Below are 25,725 nucleotides of genomic sequence, written 5' to 3' on the forward strand. Positions count from 1 at the left end.
AAACGACAGCAATAAAATCGCTTTGCTCCCTGCTTAGGTGTGTTCATGCTTTGTCGGTACGTTTTGTGGAAGAACTGAATGCAGAACTCCTCTCTTTTTTTTAAAACACTTTCATTATTCGCGCTGAAACCTGGTTGGCCACCTATGTTCCCAATCGTGCGCCGCAGTTGTGAGCAAGGTGCTCGCACACATCTTTCCTTGTTCATTTCCCCTCGTTGTAATCGATCTTTTTGGCATTCAATGTTACTTTTCTCGACACTTCAACGTTTGAGTACCACTCACGCTGCGTGACCAGACCCTCAGAGTGACGCGTTTGTGTTTCGCAACAGTCAGTTGACTGTGTGCGCGTATGCATTTGTATGTCCTTGGCAGCAGGGGCTCCACATAATTTAAGTCTTTGCCTTCGCAAGGCGTACCTTTTCTTTCCCTTTCGCCAAACACCTGTCAGGATGGAGTGATCTACAACGATTAGATACCCCAGGTTCCCGGATCGTTTCCGTACTGCTCTGTGTTTCAAAACTTGTCTTAGGAGGCGGAAGACCTATATGTTGCGGTGGAGTTCACTACGAAGAGATCAAGTAGTCACGCATTTATTTATAAAAATGCTATACATATATGCCTATATGTATGTATATCGGGATGGAAGGCAGGGTTAGCGACTTCTTGATGTAGGGGGTTTGGACCTTAGTGGAACTCGGTTTAACTTCCCGTGTTTGCTAATGGAAAACCCACCTGAAGGAAACGCTAAGATACTTATTGCCTTTTCATGTTTATGCGGACGCAGGGGGGTGGATTGAACGTTCAGTTTTCTGAAGTTGACGATCCAACTAGAGGGGATGGGGTGGGAATCTGCTTGTGGTTTGAACCTAGGTGTAAAATGTAGTGGCAGCCAACAACTTTCTCTTTGCTACCCTGGATAACAACGTTGAACATGTTCCGTTAATTACGTTTTTAGGTACTGTACAGTTTCGCCTTTCACGTGCAACCAGCTTTCCAGATGCAACTAAAATGTGGGGACGCTTGCATTAGATTCTGTTATTTTTTCTATTTTCCTATTTAAATTTCTTTCCTGGAATGCGCACCGAACCGCCCGCAATTCCGAACGTACACCACGTAGGATAGATGGAAAGGATGTCTCTCGCGGTGGTGAGACAGCTTGACGCTGACCACGAAAGGGGGGGAATCTGGTATCTTTCCGGACACCGGGACCATGTGCTTTCGATTGCTGCTAGCAGTCATGGTGTGTTCGCGACGTGCGACGCAAAAGGATTGGGTCTGTTATGGAAACACGATACTTCCCATTCTAACAGTGATCCCTCTCATGTCAGCAGGATATCTAGTGAGGGACCGGCTATCGTTGCGGCCTGTTTCCCTTCCAGCACGCGACTTTGTACGGCTCAAGGTAATGGACGGGTTGGCGTATGGGATATCGAAGCCTCCACGGAAGTGCAGTCACTTTCGCGTCTCCCCAGTCGTGGCAAGTCGGTAAATTGGCCGGTTATTAACGCACTTTCGGCGTGGGAGAGCGATCTTGTTGCCTACGGTGGCGATGATGGCTATTTGGTTCTTAGCAGTCTTGCGGTAAGGAATCCTGTTGTGTCAGTGAACCTGCGGGTTCCCATTACATCTGTTGCCGCAGCGGCCACTTCATTGCTTGTTGGTGATGTTCTTGGGAACATTCGTTGCTTTGATACGCGGACATTTAAAAGCCTCTATTGTTTTCAGGGACACCGTGGTGTCGTGACCTCTGTATCGGTGAAGGAAGATGCTTCCTTGGCGGTGTCGTACGGCATGGATGACTCCCTTGCTTTGTGGAATGCGCTGCCCTTTTCACTCACCACAGAGGACCGTTTGATTCACAGGGGAGAATTCCACCAAGGCGACACAAAGACTCTTTTACGCTGTGATTGGGCAACTAGCGGTGCAGCTCTAGTTCCCGTGAGCGATGGTCGTGTTGTGTATCTTAGTGCCCCGACGCTTGATGGTATCAGAACAATACTCCCTGGGCGTCACCGACGGGAGCCGGCACAGTGTGCCGCATTCATTGGGGATGGCTATGCTGTAAGCTCGGCTGAGACCGAGGTAATATTACAGCGAATTTAATAAAACCATTCTGTACCGGCCCTTCGTTCACTGTGAACTATATTGCTGTGCATGCATATTGACTTTAGGTCCTCTTGGTACCTTTCCCTCTGCTCTTCCTGTTCCCTTCTTATTTTTAGTCCCGACAGTGCAGGCACGCCATGAAGTTCGGAAAGCGGCTTATAGAGGAGGAGGTGGAGCAGTGGAAGGATTTCTATGTAAATTACAAACGGCTGAAAAAGTTCATACACAGTTCCCCGTTGACAGGAGTCGAGTTTAGCGAAGAACTGTTTCGAATTATAGGTGAGGAACTTGAACGCGCCGGGGGGCTGTTTAAAGAGCTTCTGGAAGAACTTCATCGGTGCCATGATGAGCTCCTTGAACAGGATCCTCAACTTCCCGCTGTGCCATCCAAGCTACCCTGGATGTTCAACAGGAAGCGTGTGCATCGTGAGAAACTAAACTCGCCAAGGGAGGGGCCCTCTATCGCCTTCGAGAGTTCAACTGAGAACTCAATGATGAATGAGATAGTGGTGGAACAGCGTGAGGGCTTTGTCTCCAAGTTTAAGAAATGTTTCTTGAAGCTCATTGGTGATTCGCAGAAGCAGGAAATTGAAGAGGATACACCAAGGGCTAGGTTTCTTGAGTGGCACTCGAGTGCGCACATGCTGCAACATTTTGCCGAGTTGAACCTGGAAGCCATACGTAAATCAGCGAAGAAGCTTCGAAAGTACCGTCGAAATGAGGGGGACTTCACCATCTCCATTGAAGCAGAGATTAGCCGTTCGCAGATTGGTAGATCACTTCCTCGCCTTCATGTTTTTATGACTGATGTTGATGCTGACTACGAGCGTAAGTTTGGAGAGGCTCTGGTCCAATTTAAAAACATTACCATAAACCAGACCTACCATGCGAAGTGGCGTTTTGTCTTTCTCTCGGCTGCTCTCTTCTGGATTCTGATGTTTTTCCCAATATTAGAGAGTCACCCGTCGGCACATAATTGTGTGGCACTGTTTGGTGTTATAATCTCGTTGTGGATAACGGAGGCTATTCCTTTCTTCTGCACTGCCATGCTCATTCCCATTATAGCCGTACCGCTTGGAATAATTACTGACCCGGCAACACATCGAGTCGCCAGCACAACTGTTGCATCCCGCATTATCCTTAGCAGAATGATGGATCACGTTCAGATACTTGTGCTTGGCGGTCTAACTATTGGAAAGGCACTGGGCCGCACACACTTGGAGGTTTACGCCGCCGGCGCACTTTACCGTCTCACTGCTCACCGTCCTTCGATGTATTTGCTGGGTGTAATGCTGTGTAGCAGCGTCTTGTGTGCATTCGTATCTAATATCGCCGCTCCTCTTTTGGTTCTTGGTGTGATACGACCAACGCTGTGGGAATTTCCAGAAGATACGGAGGCCCCGCATGCCATCTTACTTGGTTTAGCTTTCGCCTGCGACATTGGTGGGATGCTGTCGCCCATAGCCTCGCCTCAAAATGCTGTAGCGCTGTCCGTGCTAAGTTTCCATGATGTGTCCTTTTTGTCGTGGGTCACCGTTGCGCTCCCTCTCGTGTTGGTTGGTGTGGTTGCATCGTGGGCTATCATTTTGCTCGTGTGGAAACCCTTCAAGAACGTGTCGAGCATTCCTCTGCAAGTGGTTAACACAGAGGGGAACAAGGAAGTGAGACTTGCGGATCAAGTTGTTGTGGTAATGGTGTCACTCATTACTGTCGTACTGTGGGTGCTGCCGCCTAATTTGCTGTTTGGAGACACTGGTGTGGTTGCCTTAATACCCATCGTAGTTTTTTTTGGGATTGGTATATTGGCTAAGGAGGATTTTAACACACTCTCATGGCATCTCATGTTTCTGTTGGCTGGAGGAAACATGCTCGGCCTTTGCGCAAGGGATTCGAAGATGCTAGACATCATTGCCGACAGTTTGCACGACACGCTGGTATCACAGCCACCGTACACAACACTAGTGTCTCTGATTCTTGTGGTAGGGGTCGTGACGACATTCGTTTCTCATACCGTGGCAGCTATGATACTTCTCCCGATGATTCTTAAGATTGGCTTGGTGCTACCCAAGGAGGAGGGAGTTTTTGCGGTGTCTCCTTTCACCCTTGTGTTTCTTAGTGCACTCATGTGTTCTGGTGCCATGGCATTTCCCATCAGCTCCTTTCCCAATGTCAACTCGCTGCTTGCGGAGGACTCGCGCGGCCGCCCGTATCTCAAAGCGAAAGACTTCCTCTTCTGTGGAACCATCATTACATTCTTGCTGTTCATCTGTTTTGTCACATGGATGGTTCCATTTACATATGTTGTGTTTGAAGGCAAACCGTAGCTGTGGTCGTGGTGGTTTATTGGGGTATTGTTTGGTTGCCAGTTGTCTTGTTCCGTTCGCATCGACAGAAGGGTACAGGAGCTGGACTGCGGTTTCGTCGTGCTGTCATTATTGTTATTATCTCTACGTCCTCCGTGCTTTTTGTGCCGTTTTCGTTTTCGTTGCCTTTTTTTTTACATATATCGAGAAACCTAATCTTTCAACTTCCCAGTTTTGGCAGAGGGATGTCTCCTTCCAGGTAGCGCCCAGTGCCGCAGTCAGGGGGGGGGGACGGGGAGAGAAGTCTGGTGGATATTGGTCATGGTATGCACAGGGAGGCAGGGCAAGAGGTCGAAACGTTAAATACCATATGAGCGCTTGTGCGTAGCGTGTGTGGGTTTAGGAAGGTATGTGATGGGAACAGGAAAATGAAACTGCGGGAAATCGGCAAGTATATGGCGGATGCCAACACTTTCCACTGGGGTGGACGATGTACATGCTCATGCTGACGCAAGTTCATGGTTCTTACGTGTGCGTTTATGTTTTTCGTGGTGAATAAGAGGTTGTTTTCGCTTCGTTACAGAGCGGTAGAGAAAGGGAGTGGGGTTGGCGCAATGGTAGGGAGGGTGGGGGAGGAACGGTCACAGTGCAGTCCATGCCCTGAGCTTATTCGTATCGTGTTGCTAATCACTACCGCATTCCCCTTTTTGTGTACTTTGTCGCGCGGTTCAGGTATTATTTATTGGTAGGCACACTTGCTCCATTACGTTTTACCCTCGTTGGTTTTTGTTATTTCTCAACCACAAAGATTTTGCGGTGCGGAGAGAAACCGAAAGCAAGTCTCGTATTGTCTCCACTTGTACCTTGTATACCTCCACCCTGTGGCATCATCCTCCGCTTTCTTTCCACTTATTTTCCTGCTTTCGTACAAGGTTTTTGTTGCGCTTGCCCGTCCACCCACCTTTCCACCGTGTTCTTGCCTCAAGTGTTTTTTTTCTGGAATCATAACGTTATTGTCGCTATCACGTGCTATTCGGCCGCTTTGATTCTTTCTACTGCGGCTCCCCTCTCGTTCCAGTGGTTTCACGTCTAGCAGACCCTTTCTAGGATTCGGTGCTTTGAGTGTAGAAGGCCAACGTCGGGGGGCAAAAGGGCGGTGGGTTGTGTTGAGCGCTGCCACCGTCTACATGAACCTAGAGCTGTATGTAACACTCGCTGATTTGTCGAGGCTGCCGCGTGGAGAGCCTCACGATGTTAAGACGCTTATATGCCGTGCGGACACGGTACGGGCTCCAAGGCCTAGGGAACTTCTTTCCGGGCGTGTGTTTGACATTAGTGGGCAGCTGCTTGATACAGAGTACAAGGGGATGCCAGGCGAGACGTGCGTGCACGTTTTTTTCTACGATGAGTGGGCCTCCGCTGCTTCTTTCATCGAAAGGGATGATATTGTAATTCTTAAGGGATTTACTGTGTACGACACCCCACGCGTTGGAGACCATGATGTCGAGTTCCCATTTTTTGTTACACCGATTCCTCATATGGCCGCGTTGCGTGCCTTGCAGAAGGGGCACAAAGATGACATCATGGAGGTGACGGTGACGGCCGATGCGCTGGAGACGCCGAACATTCGTGTCATGCCTAAAAGGCTCCGGGGCTCGTACATCGCTAACGACATGCAGTGTCCACGCACAAACAACGACTGAAAATTCCTCTAATTGACTCCCTTTCCGCGGAAGTACCCGGCGGAAAGGCGGGAAATTAGCTAAGCTACAAAGGGTGTGTTTAGATCGTAAAGTGTTGACAGCTACCGACACTGCGGACCGCACGCCCCCGCCTTTGTCTGAGAGGAAGGAAGCCCGTCTTTCCCTTTTTTGGAATTACAAGCTGACGGAGTCACTATGTAATTTGCATTTGTATTGTCCTTTCAGTGGTTTCTTCTCTATGTTTGTATATGGTTTCTGGGCGACTATTGCACCGCTTCTTGTATTCAATTTTGCCACGAATGATTATGTAGAAGACTTTGCTCTTTTCCTATGTCGGTGAAGGTTTGGGTAAAATGCAGTGGGATGACAGACGACGAGGCACTTGGAATCCAAGTCCTGTCGGATGGGACGGCATTGGACGTCGTTGAGGCCTGCAAAGGGGTGTTCCGGTGGCCGAAGTTATCTACCGCAGCGTTGTGCACTGAAGGCGGTGAGATCGTTCCACCTTCCTCGGCAGCGGCATCCCTCACAAATCTCACACTCCAAATCGTTCAGTTTCCGCCGCTGGCGTCGGTTCTGAAGCGCAATGCGTCCCATAGACCGCTCTCAACTGGTCACAGAAAGGACCAAGTGCCAACGACTAGTACACCCTCCATCCTTTGTTTCCAAAATGTTACTATTCCCCGTCGTGGGAAAAGGAGGATGAACCCCAATGCTAAAAAACGAGAAGCAGTGGGTACCCCGACAAGGATTGCCCGACTATGGGATAGTTTGCCTGTGGCGGAGCTTGCATTTGTCAGTGGGAGCGACCCGCGCCCCGCGCAAGCACTTTGCGCCTGGAGCTGCCGGAGTACTATCTTTTGAGGCACCCCCGAGAGGGTATTTCCGCAGGAAATGGAGAAGAGTCCACTTACTGCTGTGCAAGCTCAACCATTGACGGGACGAAGGTACAACACGTGTCTGAAAATGTTACCTTGCCCCCTGACTGTGGACGTCAAGTGCCTCTGCGGTCGTGTCGGTTACCGTACGTATGCGTTGGTGTGAGAGAAGAGCCAAGTCCCAGCTTCAGAAGTACTGCCACCGACGCCTTAACTGTCTTTGAGCAGGCAATTCCTGAAGTGTTGAGTCCCGTGGAAGGGCCGTCGAAGGGGATGCCGTTGGTGGGGCCACCGGTCGGTGCCGGTGGCGGAGGTGCCTCGTGTGCGTGCAATAAAGATATTAAAGTGGCTAAAGTGGAAGCTGACATGAGGAATCAGGTTGCTGAATGCGGGCTCACAACTACGTTTCCCGTTCCGTGTATGGACCACATCAGTGGGTGGTGTTGTGTAATATAGCTCTGTTTTTTTTTGATATTTATTGTTTGCATCTTTCCTTTTTTGTTTTTTCATGCCGTGCCTTGTACTCTACATTCACTGTAATTATTTATTTTCAGTTCTCGGCCTACGGGGTGGCGCTTGCGGCCGCGGGGTAGTCAGATCTTCCTGGCTTTTATTTCATTGTTTTTCCTTTGAGGCGTACACAAATATGAAAAAAGCAAACAAACAGACGGTCCGTGGAATGAAATCCTGCATCATCGCCACCACCGTTATTTTCCTCCTTCTCTTTTTACACTTCTCCCTCTTCCTTCAGTGTGACGCCTGTTTGCACAATGCGGTGAAAGCCCGTATTTACATCACTGTACGGCTGCACCTGTGACGGCTGTGCATGCTGGATTGTGGGGAGGGGGTAGTATTTTTTGATTAATCACACCAGCGTGCGGTGAAGCACTGGGTCGGCGTTTTCTGTTCGTCGGTCCGACTTATGTGTGTTTCCTCGTTCTCTCCGCAACTTCTTAATTTATACTTGTTGGATCTGTTGCCTCTTGCTGGACGAGCTCTCGCCGTTTTTTTTGTTTTGCACAAATTCGACGTGCAAGCATCCTTCACCGGGGGAGCGGATGGGTATGGTTGTGCACAGGGTCACTGGTGGTGCCATCATACCGTTTCGGTATTGCGCAGTTTCTTGTTATATAAGCACGCTCTGTTGCAGGCGCTCAAGCACTTACTTAGTGGCGTGGATTTTCTTTTTCCTGTGCGTTTGTCCTGTTGCTATTCAAGTAGAAGGTTTCGGCTAGGAAAAAAAAAAGGCCACTGGCTCCAATGGAACTTGAGGTGAGTGAGGAGTCACGCATCCGCAGTAGCATTGTTGAGGCAATGGTACAAAACTACCCGCTGATGTCGTGCACACAAGAGGTGAACGTCAAGGTTGCCACCGCTTCAGATGCTGCGCTTTCGTGCGCGACGCGCCTCGGCGACTCTCTCACGAAGTTGCAGGCGCTTAGTCAGGCCATGAGCCGCGTAGGGCAATTATGGCGCAAGGAGAGGCAAGTGGCCCTGGGCACTGTGGAGCAGCACCAAAAGTTGTTAGCTTTCTTGGAGGCCCCTTCAGTTTTACAGGAGTGCATTCGGAATGAGATGTATCACGAAGCACTGGTGGTGTTGGAGCACGTTAGGCGGTCTTCTCAGCCCATCGAAAATGTGGAGTTCCTTCACTGCGTTGAGGCTGAAGTGCTCATCGCGCTCCAACAGGCCTTAGAGGAGCAAATTCTTCCTCGACTAGCGGAGCAGTTGACAGTTGCCTCCGCACTAAAGTTGACCACTTTTCTCCGGAGGCTCGGTGTGGAAGAGACGTACATCCGGCAACTGTTCTTGCTAAAAAGGGGAGAGTACATCGACGGTCACATGCACGAAGCTGAGCGTAGCGGTGCCCCGTACTCGCGTATATTTCGCTATCTAACAACATTCAAGGTCCACGTTGCTGAGGTGGTCCTTCAGTATACTGCCTGCTTCTCTGGCGAGGTAGATGGAGGCTCATGTAGTGAGTTGGTCGGGTGGTGCCACGCGAGGTCTTTTGTGTTCCTCGAGCGCCTCCGCGCCTGTCTGGAGAGGATTGCCAACGGCTCCGAGCTTGCATCTGTTATTGAGCAGTACAATAACTGCGCGAGTGCTGCAGCGCTGGTGCACATGGACATGTTTGGCCTCATTAGCGAGGCAGTTTCGAGCCGAGTGAAGTCTCTTTTCGCCGAGCAGCTTTCCCTTGCCACACAGTCCTACTCCGCATCCATGGCAACGTTCTCTTGGCGGCCTCCAACAGACGCCCAGCGACAAGCGTTGCAGATAAATAGTGAGGTGGAAGTGGTGCCGGGTATCACGTCGTCACCACCTGTGGTCCTTTTGCAGTGGCTGCCACTTGCATATGCACTGAATGGGATACTGACTGCGTTCAATTCGATTCGTAAATGTGTTGTGCCTGGCGTAGAGTCTTTTTGTGTCGCAAAGGTGGAGGAGTTAATGCAGATTATAGCGAGGGACTTGTCACGTGACAGAGACATCCTTATGGCAGTGGAGGGAGCTGAGAAGCATGCATATTTACTTTTTGTCCATGCGTTTGTGCACGAATTTTATACACACGTCCTGGTCTGTGTCCGAGAGCTTCTGGGTGACGAGGCGCAGCAGCAGTTGGCCATGACTATGCAATATAGCGTGGAGGGCCTGCGTGGTTTGCTTTCCCATGAAAATAAACCGTCACGAGATGCGACCCGGCACGTACCTCATTGCTGTCCGTCCCCGGACATCACTCTCTCGCAGAATGCACCCCCAATCAACGATGTTGGTGTCGCTCACGGTAGCGAGCAGTTCCTTGAAACGAGGGAGAAACATTCGTGAACGGTCGGTTGAATGCGTGTGCGCACACCCGGAGGGGGCTTGTTGATTTGATATTTCCTTCTTTCCCTTTATCTGTGTGGTATTCTTTGCCGTTGAAGGCGTCTGACCGTCCCTTTGGCAAGGGAGCACAGACGTTGGCGGGCCGTGAGTCCACATAACCACACGTATACAAGCATGCAATTCTATACACTTCTCCTTTCGTAAAAGGCATACTAGCCTTAAGGGAATTCTCTCCTTTAGTCGCCTAAGGATCAACAGTTACAAGCAGCAATCAGTCGAAAAACAGAATATATATATTTATAACAGAAGATGAAGACTAAGTTCTATACATATAAGAACAAACCCAGTAGTTATGCCCAGGTGAGCACTATTCTCACCATGTCGCATGAGGTTGTGGATCGTGTTTCTGTGGAGCGTGCTGAAGATGGGCAGTTCGCGTACTACATGGCAAAATGTGAGTACAACGCCGTAAAAAACCGTATATCTGGGCGTTTGCCGCCAATTGTCCCGCTCGTATACGATTTTGACGAAGATGACCTCAGTAACTACTGCAGCAGTACCGCCGACAGTAGATCTGCCACTCTAAGGAGGGGAGAAGACATGGATTTGGACTGCACGGAAATCGATGGGGAACTTCTTAAACTTTCTGCGGCGCACCGCGAGCGGGATATTGAATCGAGGGGCATGCGTAAAATGAAGCCGTCCCCACTTGAGCTTATTCTGCATCGTGAGACACTCGCTCGGGGAGACATTAACCACGTTGAATCTTTGTTCTTTCGCCGCATGGTTGCACCTTTTCGAGACAACCCGATGTTCAAAGTGCTTGACTTCTTTCGACAGGAGCAACTGGGTCGAAAGCAGGTTGAGGACGAGTGGGCGAGTGAGTCGATGCCCTTTCTTGAGATGTGCAGAATGGAACAAACGGATTACATGGAGGACTTCTTAATCCGTGCGATTAGGGGGAAAAATAAGTACAGGGGTCCATCTGCTGGAGAGAGCATGACATTCGAAAAGGTTCCGTTGGATGTTCGTTTGTATGCTCCACTAAAGCACCGATGCGACATTATACGAAGTGAAACAGAATCGGAGCAGGAAATAGCTTTCTATTACCTGATGTTGGGTCAGGCCGCGCAGCGTGACCTTGTTGAGAAGAACGTTATCTGCCGTAACCCGACATCAGGTCTTATGGACTCAGTTCAACATCCCATCGACGTATCTAATTACGAGGCTGTGGATCTTGCCTTCAGCGCGGAGTGCCGGTATCTCCAACAGCGTGAGGAAACAGGTCGTATGGAGGTTATAAACTTGGAGTTTGACGAAAAGGAAGCGATACTTGCCGCAGAAGAGGAGAAAAAGGCTAGGGCCATCTCAGAGCGCAGAAACAGAAGGTGACCTGTGAACCCACTAATTTTTCCCCTCCACGAAAGAAAGCTAGAACAAAAAAAAGTAGCCTCGGTTTTGGAGTCAAGCATGTGTAAGCAAATGTACAAATTGGCATGTCTCGTCACTTGTGTGAGTTGCTTGGTGAAGGCCGTCGCGTGGAACGTGGAGGCATATGTATTGCGGGGCCTGATCTGGATATCCTTGCCATTGCAATTCTTTTCCACAGCCAAAGCGTGAGAGCGTGCTTCCATCACTGTCTCTGTATCCCTTTTTTTTTTCCTGAATCTCTTCCTTGCACGTAGAAGCGGTGGCCCTCTCGGCTTTTGCATGTATATATGAGTCTTATGTGCGTCGGAATTTATGTGTGCGTATCCGTTTGTATGTTTGATTACAATCAGCCTTGATGTTTTTTTTTTTAAATTGTGTTAGGCGTGTTTGTTTGACTTTTCCTCCACTAGTTTTCTTTTTTTTTTGCTTGTGTGCCTCTTTGACAATGTGCAACAACGCTGTTGTGGCCACTCGCACACTTCATATGCAATCTGTTGGTTCTACAGGGTTTGTTTTCTTCGTGCCGTTTTCCAAGTTTCAACCGACTGTCACCACTCCTCCCGACGACGCCGTATTCTTTTTTGTCCCCTTGTGCCTCTTACGGCACATATTACCCATATACCTGTGCCAAGTAAATTTGCTGTTCCCGTTGGGCAAACAGCTCAAACAAGACTGAAAAAAGGGCCGGAGGCGCTGGATTAGTCACAAAGGTTCAAGGGAGCTTCGAAAGAGAGAGAGAGAGCGTAAGGACAAAGGAAGATTGGAAGCTTTAAAAAACACAATAGAAGTGAAGTGGCCGAAGGGGCGATAAACTCGGCTATGGGCACCGGTGCAGACGACGGGAAGGCGGGGCGGCATCAGCCAATGCCGCAAGTACAGAAGAAAGAAATCGTACACCGCAATCCAAACCATGTTGCACGGGATGTGTTTGATTTGCGTGGGACCAGTAACCCACTAGCTATGCAATTGTACAGCGACGGCATATCAAGTGGACCACTACTTGGCATTCCCAATCGTCTTGTGCGTGATCTTCAACCGCTTTCCACCAACGCACGTAAACGGTGTCACAGTGATGCCGCCTTCTCCCACCACAGTGGCGATGGCGCAGGCCATGACGGACGGACGACGAAGCACGGCACACTGCAGCTATACCGCCCCCCGGTATGTGGTGAAGAAGAGCTGAAGGAGCATTTCGCCGCCGTGGCGCTTGAGGGGAAAGAGGTGAGGGTACCGACGAAGCGGCACCGCTCTCGACCTGGGCGGCTTGATCCACTAAAGGGTACTTTGCAATCATCAACCTCGGGTTCGCCATCATACGGCGAAAATGAGGGTAATGAAGGCAGAGAGGGGCAAAAAAATATAGGAGATGCAAATAATTCCGCGCCAAATGAGAACGTGGGGCCGATTCCACGGTTTACGAAGTTGCGATCAAACGCACCGAATGAGTTCACATATCTTGTGATGCGCCCTCGTGGGATACGCAGTCCCTACAATCCCTACGATTTGCAGGTAGTGTCGCATAGGGATGTTGACCCGTCTCATTATTACACAGTTTCCGCAGCCGGTGTGACTAAATTCTCTGGCCATGAGGCTGAGTTTATTGAGTTACACACATGGGAACGGGATTGCCGTGTTTTCAATCAACTGAGGGAACTAGACGTTTTCCGTGAATACAAGAAGTGGAAGAGTTTTCTGTTGTGGCGTGGCCTTGTGCGCAACCACGCTATGTCGAACTGCAAAACTTTTCTCACGAAGAACCTTTTTCACGTCCATCCTCAACTGTCTGCTGCCCTACAAACTGTGCAGCGTATCTGTCTTAATTTTGTCAACAGCAGCAGAATCCACCCTCCCGCGACAGAGACGCGCACGTTGGAGGCTCTGTGCGCAACACTTGCAGCGCACCTCAACTTTCAGCGCAACCGACTTGACAAAATGATTAAAAACATTCGCGACACCGTTGAGCGCGCCGCGAAGGCGGCGATGTTGGCAGCACAAATAGAGCGGGAGAGTATTAGTGCCCTCCACGCAGAGGATGAAAAGAAAAAGAAGAAACTCATTGACGTGCGGGAATTGGGAACACAACAGAAGCCTACTTACATTGAAATGTCACAGAAGAAGGCTGTCTGTCAGCGCATCACTGCGTTTATTCGTCTTTGTGATTACATAATCGTGAACTGTCTAACAAAGCTTGCCGCAACAGCGGTTGAGGATGTAGATCGCGACTTTCAGTACCCGAGGCCAGACAAACAGCAAGATTCGGTAACATCACCTCTTAACAAGAATTCCTGGAGGGGAAAGCGGCAGGAAGGACACAAGGCTGAGGCACCAAAGCCGACAGGACCATTTACCGGCCCTATTCTTAGCCTCAATGTTGTTTACAGGGAGGACAGCCAATCCATTGAGATTACACCGTCACTTGCCCACATAACTGAATGTGTGGAGGACGTGGTGGAAGATTACATAAAAACACTGAGTGCTGTACCCCGGCTCTTGACGATGGATGCGTTCAAGGTATTCACTGAAAACGCCGCTCATGACTCCCAAAAGGAGGTCCTCTCTGGCCCTGCCGTTGGTGAAATGATCGTCTCAGAGGAGGCATATAAACAGCACATGACATCCGTTCGTTATGGAATCACAAGGGCGTTCGGCGACGTGGAGGAATATGTGAATAGCTTCCAGTGCTTCAGAGATATGTACGTGGAGAATAGCAGTCTGGACGCTGATAGCATCCAGAAACGTACCCAGAACCTGGAGTTCTTCCGTGAGCGCCTGGCTCTCTACAAGTCGCAGAGCGACGCCATATCAACGAAGATACCAAGCTCGAAGGACGTGGCACTGTTTACAGTCTACACCGAGGAGTTACGGGACTTCTTTACACCGAGCCCCGTCGTTTGCCTGGAGACATTTCACCGTCTTCTTCCTGTCATTGCGCACCAACAGAACGAATTGCTGCTTGCGGATCTGCAAAGTTGCAATACCTATCTGGCAGCCCAGCCAAAGACAGTGGAGCATTACGTGGAATATCTTGCATACAACAAGGCACTTGAAGCCCGTTTTGATACTCTGGCAGCGTCTTACGACTTCGTCCGCGAGTTTTTCACTTTGCTGCAGGATGAAAAGGTTGAAATTGAGGAGGACCTTGAGGAGACATACCGAAGCGGGACTCGTCCGCAGTTTGAGAAGTTGCGTACGCAGATGCAAATCGTAGAGGACGCAAAAGATTCTCAACAGCGGTACTTCATTCGGAATGTGGATGAGCAGCTTGATGAGCTTCGACGGTCCATTGAGGACGTGTATAATCGAGCTGGGCAGCCTGTTATTGCCGATGCAAACGCGGATATGGATGAGGTGATTCATTTTATTACCGATTTGCAGGCTGAGGCCGAAAGAATTGCCGCAAGGGAGAAAAAGCTTCGGCAATACCAAATTGCAATTGGGGCCGAAGAGACAGTCGTAGAGACAATGTCAGATATGTTGAATGATGTGAATATCAAGGCGCGGTTGTGGGTCGGGATGCGAGAGTGGGATGAGTTCGTGGAATCGTACGGGCCAATACCGTTCGATCAGCTCAATGTGCAGGAGGTGCAGGAAACTGTTCAAAAGTATGTGATGACTGTCAAGCAGGTGTCTACAAAGTTACCTGGAAATAGTGCGGTAAACAAATTAAAATCAAAAGTGGAAGCATGGCGCATTCTTTTACCCATTTTACAGGCCCTGACGAACCCAAAGATGAAGTTGGAGCATATCACAAAAGTATCCAATGCCGTAGGACCGTTGAAGGACGATAATGGTGTCTCAAAGACCATTGCTGATTGGAACAATCAGTTCACCCTTGGCATGCTCCACTCGAATGAAGTCGTTAAGTTCAAGGATGAGATCGTCGCGATTAGCGCGGCTGCAACTGAGGAGGACAAACTGCAGCAACAGATCGACAAGGTCAATGCTCTCTGGAATGGCGGGGGCCCGAAGCCACCTGTAGAATTTCAGTTTCACAATCATAAAGAGCTTAAGGACGTCTACGTTCTTGTCGGTTCTTCGGTTGAGGATGTGATGGCTCTGCTGGATGACTCAGTTATTGCGATGTCAAGTATAGGCTCGAGTAGGTGCTGTCAGGGTGTTCTCCGCGCACAGGTGGACCGTTGGGAAAATCGACTTCGGTACATGCAGGAGACGTTGGACCGTTGGGTGGAGCTGCAGCGGCACTGGATCTACCTAGAAAACATTTTTTCCTCCGCAGAAATTCGTTCGCAGTGGAAGGACGATGCCAAACGTTTCGAAAAAGTTGACCGCTTTTACCGCGACCTAATGCGGAAGGCGCATGATATGCCCACCGCCTATCGCGGGCTCCTCATCAACGCCCCAGTGGAGACCGGTGAGCAACAGAATACGAAAACGCTCAAGTACGATCTCGAAGGGAATATTAAGGAATTAGAGAAAGTTTTGGCAAGTCTAGAGCGAAAGCTGGAAGAAAAACGCTGTGCATTCCCTCGGTTCTACTTCCTAAGCAACGACGATATGCTCGACATTTTTGCTAAGGTCAAGTCGCCTGAGTTGATCATGCCACATATGCTGAAGATGTTTGACGGTATTAAAACATTATCCTTCACGGAGACGAATGATATCACTCATCTTGTGTCGATGGAGGGGGAGCGTGTTGAGTTAGTGAACAAGAGCATCAAGGCGCGTGGGCCAGTGGAGGTGTGGATCGATATGTTGGAGCGGGAGATGTTCTCTACACTTCGCAAGCATGCTAACACCTGTCTCACTGACTACGAGCAGCGTGGTGACCGCGAGTCATGGATGTTTCAGCATGCAGTGCAGCTTGTTCTGATCATGGAACAATTGCTGTGGACGCGTGGGGTGGAAGAGGCACTCACAAGTGAAAACCCTGCGGAGGCGATGAGTCGTTTCAAGGAAGCAAACTACAAAGCTTTGGAGAGCCTTGCCGGTCTCACAGCGAGGAAATTGTCGAAGGTGCAGCGTATTCTTCTTTCCACACTTATTACGATTGATGTTCATGGACGCGACTTGGTGGACGAGATGTATGAAAGCAATGTGCTAGACGTCAAAGAATTTGGGTGGACGAAGCAACTCCGCGTGTATTGGGAGCAAGATACGGACGGGTATGGTAATTGCTTTATAAGGCAGAACAACTCACGTTTTGTTTACGGGTACGAATACCTGGGAGCTCAGGGGCGTCTAGTCATTACCCCTCTTACGGATCGCATTTACATGACTGTAACAGGTGCACTCAAGCTGCAGTTGGGAGCAGCTCCTGCGGGCCCCGCTGGCACAGGGAAAACAGAGACTGTGAAGGACTTAGCAAAGAATTTGGCACGCCAGTGTATCGTGTACAACTGCTCCGATGGTGTAACGTACAAGATGATGGAAAAATTCTTCTCAGGCCTCATTCAGACGGGAGCATGGACGTGCCTTGATGAGTTTAATCGAATCAATATAGAGGTGCTATCCGTGATTGCCTCACAGCTATTTGAAATCAAGCTTGCGCTGCAGAATGGACTGGAGACATTCACGTTCCAGGGTACACCGAATGTTCGTGTGCGCCCCACCTATGGTGCTTTTGTTACCATGAACCCCGGTTATGCAGGACGTACTGAGCTTCCTGATAACCTGAAGATACTCTTCCGTCCAGTGGCCGTCATGACACCTGACTTCCGCATGATCGCAGAAGTGATCCTGTATTCGGAAGGCTTCAAAAATGCGAAGGATCTTTCTCTTAAAATTACGCAACTGTACAAGCTTAGTTCGGAGCAACTGTCTCCCCAAGACCACTACGATTTCGGTATGCGTGCGCTCAAGTCCATTCTTGTAATGGCCGGTGACCTGAAGAGGTCGCAGCCGGATGTGGAGGAGGATCTTACTTTGATTGTTGCCTGTAATGATTCAAACGTCCCGAAGTTTGTCGCGGAAGATCTCCCGCTGTTTCGTGGTATTATGCAAGATCTTTTCCCTGGGGTCCACTTCCCCGAACGGCAGTATGAGGAATTGCTACCTGCCATGCAGAAAAGTATTGATGGGAATAAGTTGGTGGCACTCGATACGTGGGTAACAAAAGGCATTCAGTTCTATGAAACGTTGATTGTTCGCCATGGTGTTATGTTGGTTGGTGTCACGGGGACAGGGAAGACAGAGATACGCACGTGTATATCAGAGGCGCTTACGTCAATGTCCGAGGCGGAATCAAGCAACCCCATGGCACGACCAGTGCATCAGTTTATCATGAATCCCAAATCTGTGATGATGCATGAGCTGTACGGTCTTTTAGACGTAAATACTAACGAGTGGCGAGACGGCGTTCTGTCAGTGATTGCGAAGAACTGTGTCCGTGAGTCTGAGGTTAACAAAGATCACCGGTGGATTGTTTTTGACGGACCTGTCGATACACTTTGGGTGGAGTCATTAAACTCCGTTTTGGATGACTCCAAGCTTCTTTGTCTTGACAGTGGTGAGCGCATTAAACTTCCTGATACCATTCATATGTTGTTCGAGGTTGCCGATCTGGCAGTGGCGTCTCCCGCTACCGTGTCAAGGTGCGGTATGGTTTACCTTGACACCACAGATCTTCATTGGAGTGCCGTGGTGCGTCACTGGTCCGAATCCAAACTGGCTGAGGCTGGTGGGGAACCACAGTGCCGTGAGTTCATAGTTTCCCTGTTCGATGCCCATGTGCAGAAAGGGCTTGATTGGCTCGCAATGCAGAAGGTTCTGATTTCGGGTGGCATGGTGAATGTGGTGCAGTCAATGTGCGATCTCTTTACAGCCTTAATTAAATGCAATAACGTTCAGCTTATGCCCGACCCACGATGTGAGGCAAAGCTCCAACATGACTCCAAAGTTTTCAAAGAGCGCAACGAACTTTGTGGCATCCTGTTTGCCTTCTCTTTTGTATGGTCAATTGGTGGGAACGTGGATGTGGCTTCAATGGACCTGTTTGACACATTTGTTCGTAATTTATTGGAGTCAGTGGTTCGCTTCCCTAATAGTGGTTCTGTATACGATTACACTATTGACTACGGCACGCGACTCTTTGTGCCTTGGGAAAGTCGTATGGTGGAGTTTAAGTACGACCCGAAGATTCCCTTCTTTGATATACTCGTTCCCACTGTGGACACCATGCGGTACAGCGCGATCGCAAACACATTGATTCAATATGGCAAGCCGCTACTCTTCAACGGCCAGACAGGTGTCGGCAAAACCGTGATCCTTATGGATCACCTCAGCCGCCATAAGGAAGAGCTGATGTTGTCAGTTATCGTTTTCCAGTTCTCCGCCCAGACATCGTCTGAACGAACGCAGGAACTGATTGAGTCGAAGTTGAAACAGAAGCGCAAGAACATCCTTGGTGCTCCTCCTGGACGGAAAGTGGTACTTTTCATTGATGACCTCAACATGCCAGCACTCGAGACGTTTGGCGCCTCGCCACCCATTGAACTGCTGCGACAGGTAATGGGTAATGGAGGTTTTTATGACCGTAAGATAGCCGGTTTCTGGAAACACGTGCAGGATGTGACTGTTGTAGCCGCATGTGGCCCTCCGGAGGGCGGTCGGAATCCCATCACGGCGCGGCTGACGCGTCTCTTCCATCTACTGCATATACCTACCCTGAGCGATGAGTCCATGAAACGTGTCTTCCACTCAATTTTGCATGGGTGCTTCCAGGCGAGGAACTTCAGTATGGAAGTACGGGAGATGGCTAAACCACTTGTCGCGGCTAGTGTTGATATATTCAATAAGGTACGTGATGCAATGAGGCCCAAGCCAGCTACACCTCACTACACGTTCAACCTGCGTGATCTGGCCAAGGTATTTCAGGGTGTCACGCAGGTGACTCAACGTGTCTGCAAAACACGGTTGTCTATCACACGGCTTTGGATTCATGAGATGTTGCGCTGTTTTTTCGATCGCTTGGCAACGAAGGAAGATCGTCAATGTTTTACGGAGGAGCTCATGATGGAGACGATGACGCGTCTCGTACCTGGAAATCACGTGTATGCTGATTACTTCGAGAACAAGCCACTCGTCTGGGGTGATTTTCTGCGCATTGGTGCATCAGAGAGAGTATACGAGGAGTTACCGGATGTTAGCAAACTTCCCAGTCTTTTTGAGGAGTATCAGGATGACTATAACACGTTTTTGACTGGAAGTGGTATTGGGGCTTCGTCTGGGGGTGGTGGTGAAGAGGACGAAGGCGGCTCGGGAGGAGGGGCGTCGTCGTTGAATCTAGTTTTCTTCAAGGATCACTGTGAGCATTTAGTGCGCATCATCAGGATCCTGCGGCAGCCCCGTGGTAACGCGCTGTTGGTGGGTGTTGGTGGCTCTGGCAAGCGGTCGCTAACACGACTTGCTGCGTATATTGCTGGACGGCAAACAGTTGAGATTTCCGTTGGAAAGGGTTACTCTATGAATGAATTTCATGAGTTCCTTCTTGAGCTGTATACTACCACCGGTGTGAATTGCAAGCCTACGGTGTTTCTGCTCTCCGACAACCAAATCGTACACGAGGGAATGCTGGAGGACGTGAACAGTATGCTAAACTCGGGCGAGGTTCCGTCACTTTTCACGGCTGAAGAGCGCGAGAAACGTGTCAATGCATGTCTGGAAGCTGCGCAACAGCGCGGTTTCGTAGATCGGGACGACGTCTACAACTTTTTCATTTCACGTGTCCGGGACAACACGCACATCGTCCTTTGCATGAGCCCCGTTGGAGACACATTCCGTGCCCGTTGCCGCCAGTTCCCATCTCTCACTAATTGCTGCGCCATAGATTGGTTTGATGAATGGCCGCACGAGGCGCTTCTTGGTGTGGCACAACAACTGTTTGACGACGAAGAAGATGGCATCTCGAACGAACTTCTACCCGTATTGGCCCCACTCTGTGTAGATATTCATACGGCAGTGATTGAGGTGGCGCACGAGTACTGGGAGGAATTGCGACGGCGCTACTACATTACTCCCACCTCATATTTGGAGTTCATTGATTTTTACAAGGATCTGTACACCACACAACGCAAGTTATTGGAGGAACAGCTTTCTCGTGTTATCAACGGAAAGGAGAAGATGAAGGAGACCGACGAGACAATTGCCAAAATGCGCGTCGAGATTGAGACAAAAAGACCGCTGCTGGAGAAGGCGTCAAAGGAGACTGAAGAGGTCGTTGCTGATCTATCTGTGAGGCAGGCGCGGGCAAGTGAGGTGCAGGTTCAAGTGCGCGCCCAGCAGGACAGTGCTGCTGACCAGCAGAGGCATGCCTCGAAAATCGCTAACGAAGCTAATGCTCGTCTTGCCGAGGCCAAGCCTATCATTGACAGGGCTAAGGCTGCGCTAGACACCATTCAGGCCAGCGACTTAAATGAGCTGCGCTCCTTTGCGAACCCACCTTCAGCAGTTCTGAAGACGGCACAGGCTTGCATGGTGATGTTTGATCCGAAAGACTTCGGTGGTGCATGGTCGGGAAACACCGACTGGAAAGGCGCACGCGAATTTTTGTCGTACCGTCAGCTCCTCGATATGATTCGCAGCTATCCCACAGACAACGTGAAACCAGCTATCTTGCAGAAAATGCAGAAGTACGTAAACGATGAGGAATTCACAGCAGAGATATGCTCCCAGAAGGGTTCTCAGACTTGCGGAAATCTTTGTTTGTGGGTGCATGCTGTAAATGAGTACTCCAAGGTTGTGAAGGAGGTGGCGCCCATGCGTGAAGCCGCGGCGGAAGCGGAGAGGCATCTTTCCGAAACGAACGCGAAACTTCTATCTGCTCAGGAGACGCTTCGGGGCGTTGAACAAGAACTCGTGGAGCTGCAAAAGAACTACGAGAAGTCCCTCAAGCGGAAAAATGATCTGGAAGAAGGTTTGAAGGTGTGCATCAGGCGACTTGAGAATGCGGAGAGCCTGTCTAATTCTCTGAAGAGTGAGGGCGCCCGGTGGGAAGAGAACATTAATCAACTGAAGAAGCGCTTGGAAGCCTTACCGTTACAGATGTTTATGGCGAGCGCATGTGCCGCCTACTTTGGTGTTTTTACTCCACGTTTCCGTAAGCGTCTGGTTCGCATTTGGGTGGAAAAACTGGCACAGCGCGGCTTCGATGCTGCGGACTTTAGCTTGCCCAACACTTTGGGTGATCCCATGGATATTCTAACTTGGCAAATTAATGGTCTTCCCACAGACGAGAGCTCAACGGAGAATGCTATAATTGCGTCTCTCTCAACGGCACCACGGCGCTGGCCGCTTTTCATTGATCCACAAGAACAGGGTGTGAAGTGGCTACTGCAGCAGTACGCCACACCGGGGACTGGAGGAGGGGGAGGAGGAACAAGTCCTAGCGGTGTGCTGGGTAGTGGTGGTGCAAAGGGTTTGGCAAAACCCGTGCCCTCTGTCAAGGTAATCAAACTAACCGAACCAACCTGGATGCGTACTTTAGAAACACAAATTCGCCTTGGTGGCATCGTTATTTTGGATGATGTTGGAGAGACGCTTGACCCCGCATTGGACCCACTGCTTTCGCGGCGTATTTTCGCGTCAGAGGGTGGCGTCCCACAGATTCGACTGACACCCAACACTGGCCCCATTGACTACAATCCAAATTTCCGATTCTTTATTTGCACAAAGTTTCCGAACCCGCATTACTTGCCAGATATCAGCACTCGCGTCGCGCTACTCAATTTCACCGTTACCATTGACGGCTTGGAGGACCAGTTGCTTGGAGAGGTGGTTGCTATAGAGAAGCGTGAGTTGGAGGAGGAGAAGAATCACATCATTCAAAGCATTTCACTTGGGCAAAAGAAGCTGAAGATTATTGAAGAGACTATCCTTGGGAAATTGAAGTCTACTCAGGGTAATATTCTTGACGACAGTGATCTTATAGCAGAGCTTAAATCTGCCCAGTCCAATGCGAAGGTCCTCAGTGAAAATCAGAAGGAGGCCAACGAAAAAATGACAATCATCACATCGACGCGTGACCGTTACCGCGACGTCGCTGCCCGTGCCTCAGTGCTGTTCTTCGTGCTGGCAGATATTTCCCGCATTGATCCTATGTACCAATATTCGTTGCAGTTCTTTGTGAAACTTGTGCAAAATGAGGTGCGTGTTACAGGGAAACCGGATGACTTTTCGGAGGAGGACCCAGTGGTACTGCAAGCACACCTTGAAAAAATTGTTTCGAGGTTAACTGTAGCCACGTACGAGCAGGTGTGCCGTGGTCTTTTCAACAAGGACAAGATCATTTTGTCGCTTCTCATATGTACTGCTATTGAGCGGCACGGCAGGAGACTACCAGATGACGAGTGGCAGTATTTGGTTCGTGCGTCTGCCTTTGTACCCAATGAACTGCCACCATTACCCGAGGAATTGTCATATCTCACCAGGCAACAATGGGAACTTGCCAACGCTCTCTTCGTCCATGTCCATTGCTTCAGTGAACTTGGCAAAGACCTCCTTGAAAATGGTGAGTTATGGAAAAATTTTATTTTGTCCGAGTCACCGCAAGGGGCAGAACTCCCTGGAAAATGGGGGCAGACGCTTAATCCTTTCCGCCGCATCTTGCTTATCCGTTGCTTCCGTGAAGAGAAGCTTTTCTTCTCCGTGATAGATTACGTGAGCAAGGCAATGGGCCAAAGATTTGTAGAGCCTCCACCGTTCAACCTGGAGGTGGCACTTGCTGATAGTTCCCCGACAGTACCGATAGTGTTTATCTTATCTCAGGGAGCCGACCCCATGGGTGCCCTTCAGGCGTTTGCACAAAGCCAGGAGCAGAAACTGCAGTATGTTTCGTTAGGTCAGGGTCAAGGGGAGAACGCAAAGAGGCTAATTGCGTCGTGCAAAAAGGAAGGTGATTGGGCCCTTCTGCAAAACTGTCACTTGTCCAAAACGTTCATGCCCGAGTTGGAGCAGCAGGTGGCTCTTCTACTCCAATCAGGAGATACACTCCACCCCAACTTCCGTCTGTGGTTGACTTCGATGCCGACGGATTTCTTCCCTGTGTTTGTGCTTCAAAACAGCGTTAAGCTGACAAATGAACCCCCAACCGGCCTCAAAGCGAATATGGTTCGGTGCTTTGGTGAAATTACGGAGGAGGAGTTCAACGTTTTCAGCGAAGGCCAAACAATGGGTGAGTTCTCCAAAGATTTTGCCTTCAAAAAGTTGTTGTATGGTCTTTGTTTCTTCCACTCGGTTGTGTTGGAGCGCCGCAAGTTCGGTCCACTCGGGTGGAACGTGAAGTATGAATGGAACGACACCGATTTCCATGTGTCGAAGCAATGGCTGCGGCTCTTCTTTGAAGAACAGGACGTTATCCCGTGGGAGTCACTCGAGTATATTATTGGGCAGATCAATTACGGGGGTCGTGTGACTGATCCTCTTGACCGCGGTACGTTGCAGACCATTCTTCGACGATACATTTGCCCTGGCATCATGCAGGCCGATTTCAAGTTTAGCCCAAGCGGTCTGTATTACGCTCCTGATGCGGTTAGACTTGAGGGTTTCATGGATCACATCCAAAAAATGTCCTTGGTAGACGAGCCGGAGGTGTTCGGCATGCACACGAATGCGAACCTACGTTATCAGCTGCAGGTCTCGCAGTATTTATTGAACACCGTCACCTCCATCCAACCGCGGTTGGTAGGTGGGGGTGGTGCACATAAGGGTGATGGCGATGGGGGTAATGCTTTAACACCTGAAGAGGAAGTGAAGCGGAAATGTGAAGAATTTGAGGCCACATTACCGGAAATTCTCACACGTGAGGAGGCTGGCCCACGGAGCTTTACGACACTAGAAAGTGGACTGCCTAACTCCATGTCCACTGTTCTGACGCACGAGCTAGTGAAGTACAACAAGTTAATTCAAACGATGCGGAAGTCGCTGCACGATCTTCAGAAGGCACTGCAGGGTCTAACCGTTCTTTCAACGGATCTGGACGCTATGCATGAATCGTTCCTCACGGACCGAGTTCCACAACTGTGGAGCGCTGTGGGTTACGTCTCCCTGAAACCTTTAGGTGCTTGGTACCGTGACTTTTTAGCGCGCGTCGATTTTATCCGTACGTGGTTGCGGAAGGGTGAACCCAATAGCTTCTGGATTGGTGGCCTCTTTAACCCAAGTGCGTTCATGACCGGTGTCTTTCAAGCCTTTTCTCGCGCCGAAGGGGTATCAGTCGACAAGTTGGGATTTCGGTTCGAAGTTATTAGCAGGGAACCCTCTGAAATTGATGAGGGACCTCTACGTGGTTGCTATGTTCACGGCATTCACACCGACTCCTGGAGGTGGGATGCGGCAAGCGGCGTCATGACGGACTCATTGCCTGGGGAGCCGTACGCAACACTGCCAGTTGTTCACTTCTTGCCGGAACCTCACCACCGCACGGGGGAGGGATGGCAGCGTATACCACTTTATCGAACGGTGATTCGCGCGGGTGTCATATCGTCTCTCGGTGCAAGCTCAAACTATGTCCTTTCAATTGAAGTGCCTACTGAAAAGGAAACGGACTACTGGCAACTTATGGGGGCAGCTTGTGTGTGCGCTCTCGCTGTTTAGTTGTGCGGGGTGCGCTGCTTTATGTCGTGTTTTTTTAATTTTTTCTGGGTTTTGGCAAAGACAAAGTGCGGCTCAGAATGTTTTTTCTTTTTCGCCGTTATACGTTTAGATTTTTGTGTAGAATGTATCATTTAAGAGGCACCACTTCAATTTCCCCTTTTGTGAATGTGTGTGGGGTTTGTAATTGACTTCCTCCGGAAGGACTCTTCCCACTCTATACAAACTTGAAAAAAGAATAAAACGAAGTAAAGAAACTGTGGAAACCAGATATTACGGGAGTTTGTTCTCCCCCCCTCGCTTCCCCACGAAAATGGCAGCAGATTTATCTGATATCTTTATAAGTTATGGAGCACTCTGCATGTAGTTGCTTGCAAATGTATGCGTGGGATGATAATAGCACGCGACGGCGCAAATTAGATGTACACACTCGTGACTGGAGGCGCCACAGAACCTATGGAGTGAGGCGGTATACCTGTGATTGAGTTTGTATCCCTTTCCTCTCACATTTATTTCCCTTCCTTTTCATACAGTTCCCTCCCCCAATGCATATGTATCAGTATAGAGGGTTGATGTTTTTATATGTCTTGTTACACGGTGCGCACTGGAACGAAATAGAAAACGAACCCGGACACACAAAGAAGGTGACTCTGTGTATCGCTGTTGGGGCAATACCTTTTTGTCTTTCTGTTTCCGAAGTTGCACCCCTCCTAGGAGCATCGGGGGGAAGTTTTCATGTGTACTGATGAGGAGGAGTTTGAGTGGTTAAATATGGACAGTGATTGCCGTCACAACATTTACTTTCATTTTGTTTCTCACTTTTGACTATTTTTAGGTCGTCAGTAAGTGAAGGGCAACAATGGTAAAGGCAAACTACATCCGTGCTGGCCGCCTTGTGCGCATCCTTCGTGGTCCCAGGCAGAACCGTGTCGG

General features: G+C 49.6%; 7 protein-coding genes across 7 annotated transcripts; all 7 read left to right on the forward strand.

The window, feature by feature from the left end:
* Nucleotides 1–1,122: 1,122 nt before the first annotated feature.
* TEOVI_000179100 (U5 snRNP-specific 40 kDa protein) lies at nucleotides 1,123–2,103 on the forward strand (the record flags this gene model as incomplete). The annotated part of the gene is made up of 1 exon (XM_067224972.1): nucleotides 1,123–2,103. One exon carries the CDS (start codon nucleotides 1,123–1,125, stop codon nucleotides 2,101–2,103), a length of 981 nt encoding a protein of 326 aa, XP_067081073.1.
* Nucleotides 2,104–2,243: 140 nt separating this feature from the next.
* Nucleotides 2,244–4,430, forward strand: TEOVI_000179200 (Low-affinity phosphate transporter, putative; the record flags this gene model as incomplete). The annotated part of the gene is made up of 1 exon (XM_067224973.1): nucleotides 2,244–4,430. The coding sequence occupies one exon, from the start codon at nucleotides 2,244–2,246 to the stop codon at nucleotides 4,428–4,430; it is 2,187 nt and encodes a 728-aa protein (XP_067081074.1).
* Nucleotides 4,431–5,596: 1,166 nt separating this feature from the next.
* TEOVI_000179300 (uncharacterized protein) lies at nucleotides 5,597–6,112 on the forward strand (the record flags this gene model as incomplete). Its single annotated transcript, XM_067224974.1, has 1 exon — nucleotides 5,597–6,112. One exon carries the CDS (start codon nucleotides 5,597–5,599, stop codon nucleotides 6,110–6,112), a length of 516 nt encoding a protein of 171 aa, XP_067081075.1.
* A 330-nt stretch (nucleotides 6,113–6,442) lies between these two features.
* On the forward strand, nucleotides 6,443–6,976 carry TEOVI_000179400 (uncharacterized protein; the record flags this gene model as incomplete). Its single annotated transcript, XM_067224975.1, has 1 exon — nucleotides 6,443–6,976. The coding sequence occupies one exon, from the start codon at nucleotides 6,443–6,445 to the stop codon at nucleotides 6,974–6,976; it is 534 nt and encodes a 177-aa protein (XP_067081076.1).
* A 1,274-nt stretch (nucleotides 6,977–8,250) lies between these two features.
* On the forward strand, nucleotides 8,251–9,816 carry TEOVI_000179500 (oligomeric golgi complex component 8, putative; the record flags this gene model as incomplete). The annotated part of the gene is made up of 1 exon (XM_067224976.1): nucleotides 8,251–9,816. The coding sequence occupies one exon, from the start codon at nucleotides 8,251–8,253 to the stop codon at nucleotides 9,814–9,816; it is 1,566 nt and encodes a 521-aa protein (XP_067081077.1).
* Nucleotides 9,817–10,125: 309 nt separating this feature from the next.
* On the forward strand, nucleotides 10,126–11,208 carry TEOVI_000179600 (paraflagellar rod component, putative; the record flags this gene model as incomplete). Its single annotated transcript, XM_067224977.1, has 1 exon — nucleotides 10,126–11,208. The coding sequence occupies one exon, from the start codon at nucleotides 10,126–10,128 to the stop codon at nucleotides 11,206–11,208; it is 1,083 nt and encodes a 360-aa protein (XP_067081078.1).
* An 858-nt stretch (nucleotides 11,209–12,066) lies between these two features.
* On the forward strand, nucleotides 12,067–24,795 carry TEOVI_000179700 (Cytoplasmic dynein 2 heavy chain (DYNC2H1), putative; the record flags this gene model as incomplete). Its single annotated transcript, XM_067224978.1, has 1 exon — nucleotides 12,067–24,795. One exon carries the CDS (start codon nucleotides 12,067–12,069, stop codon nucleotides 24,793–24,795), a length of 12,729 nt encoding a protein of 4,242 aa, XP_067081079.1.
* Nucleotides 24,796–25,725: the final 930 nt, after the last annotated feature.

This window comes from Trypanosoma equiperdum, assembly GCF_001457755.1.
Source record: "Trypanosoma equiperdum strain OVI genome assembly, contig: ctg_420, whole genome shotgun sequence".
Lineage (NCBI taxonomy): Eukaryota > Euglenozoa > Kinetoplastea > Trypanosomatida > Trypanosomatidae > Trypanosoma > Trypanosoma equiperdum.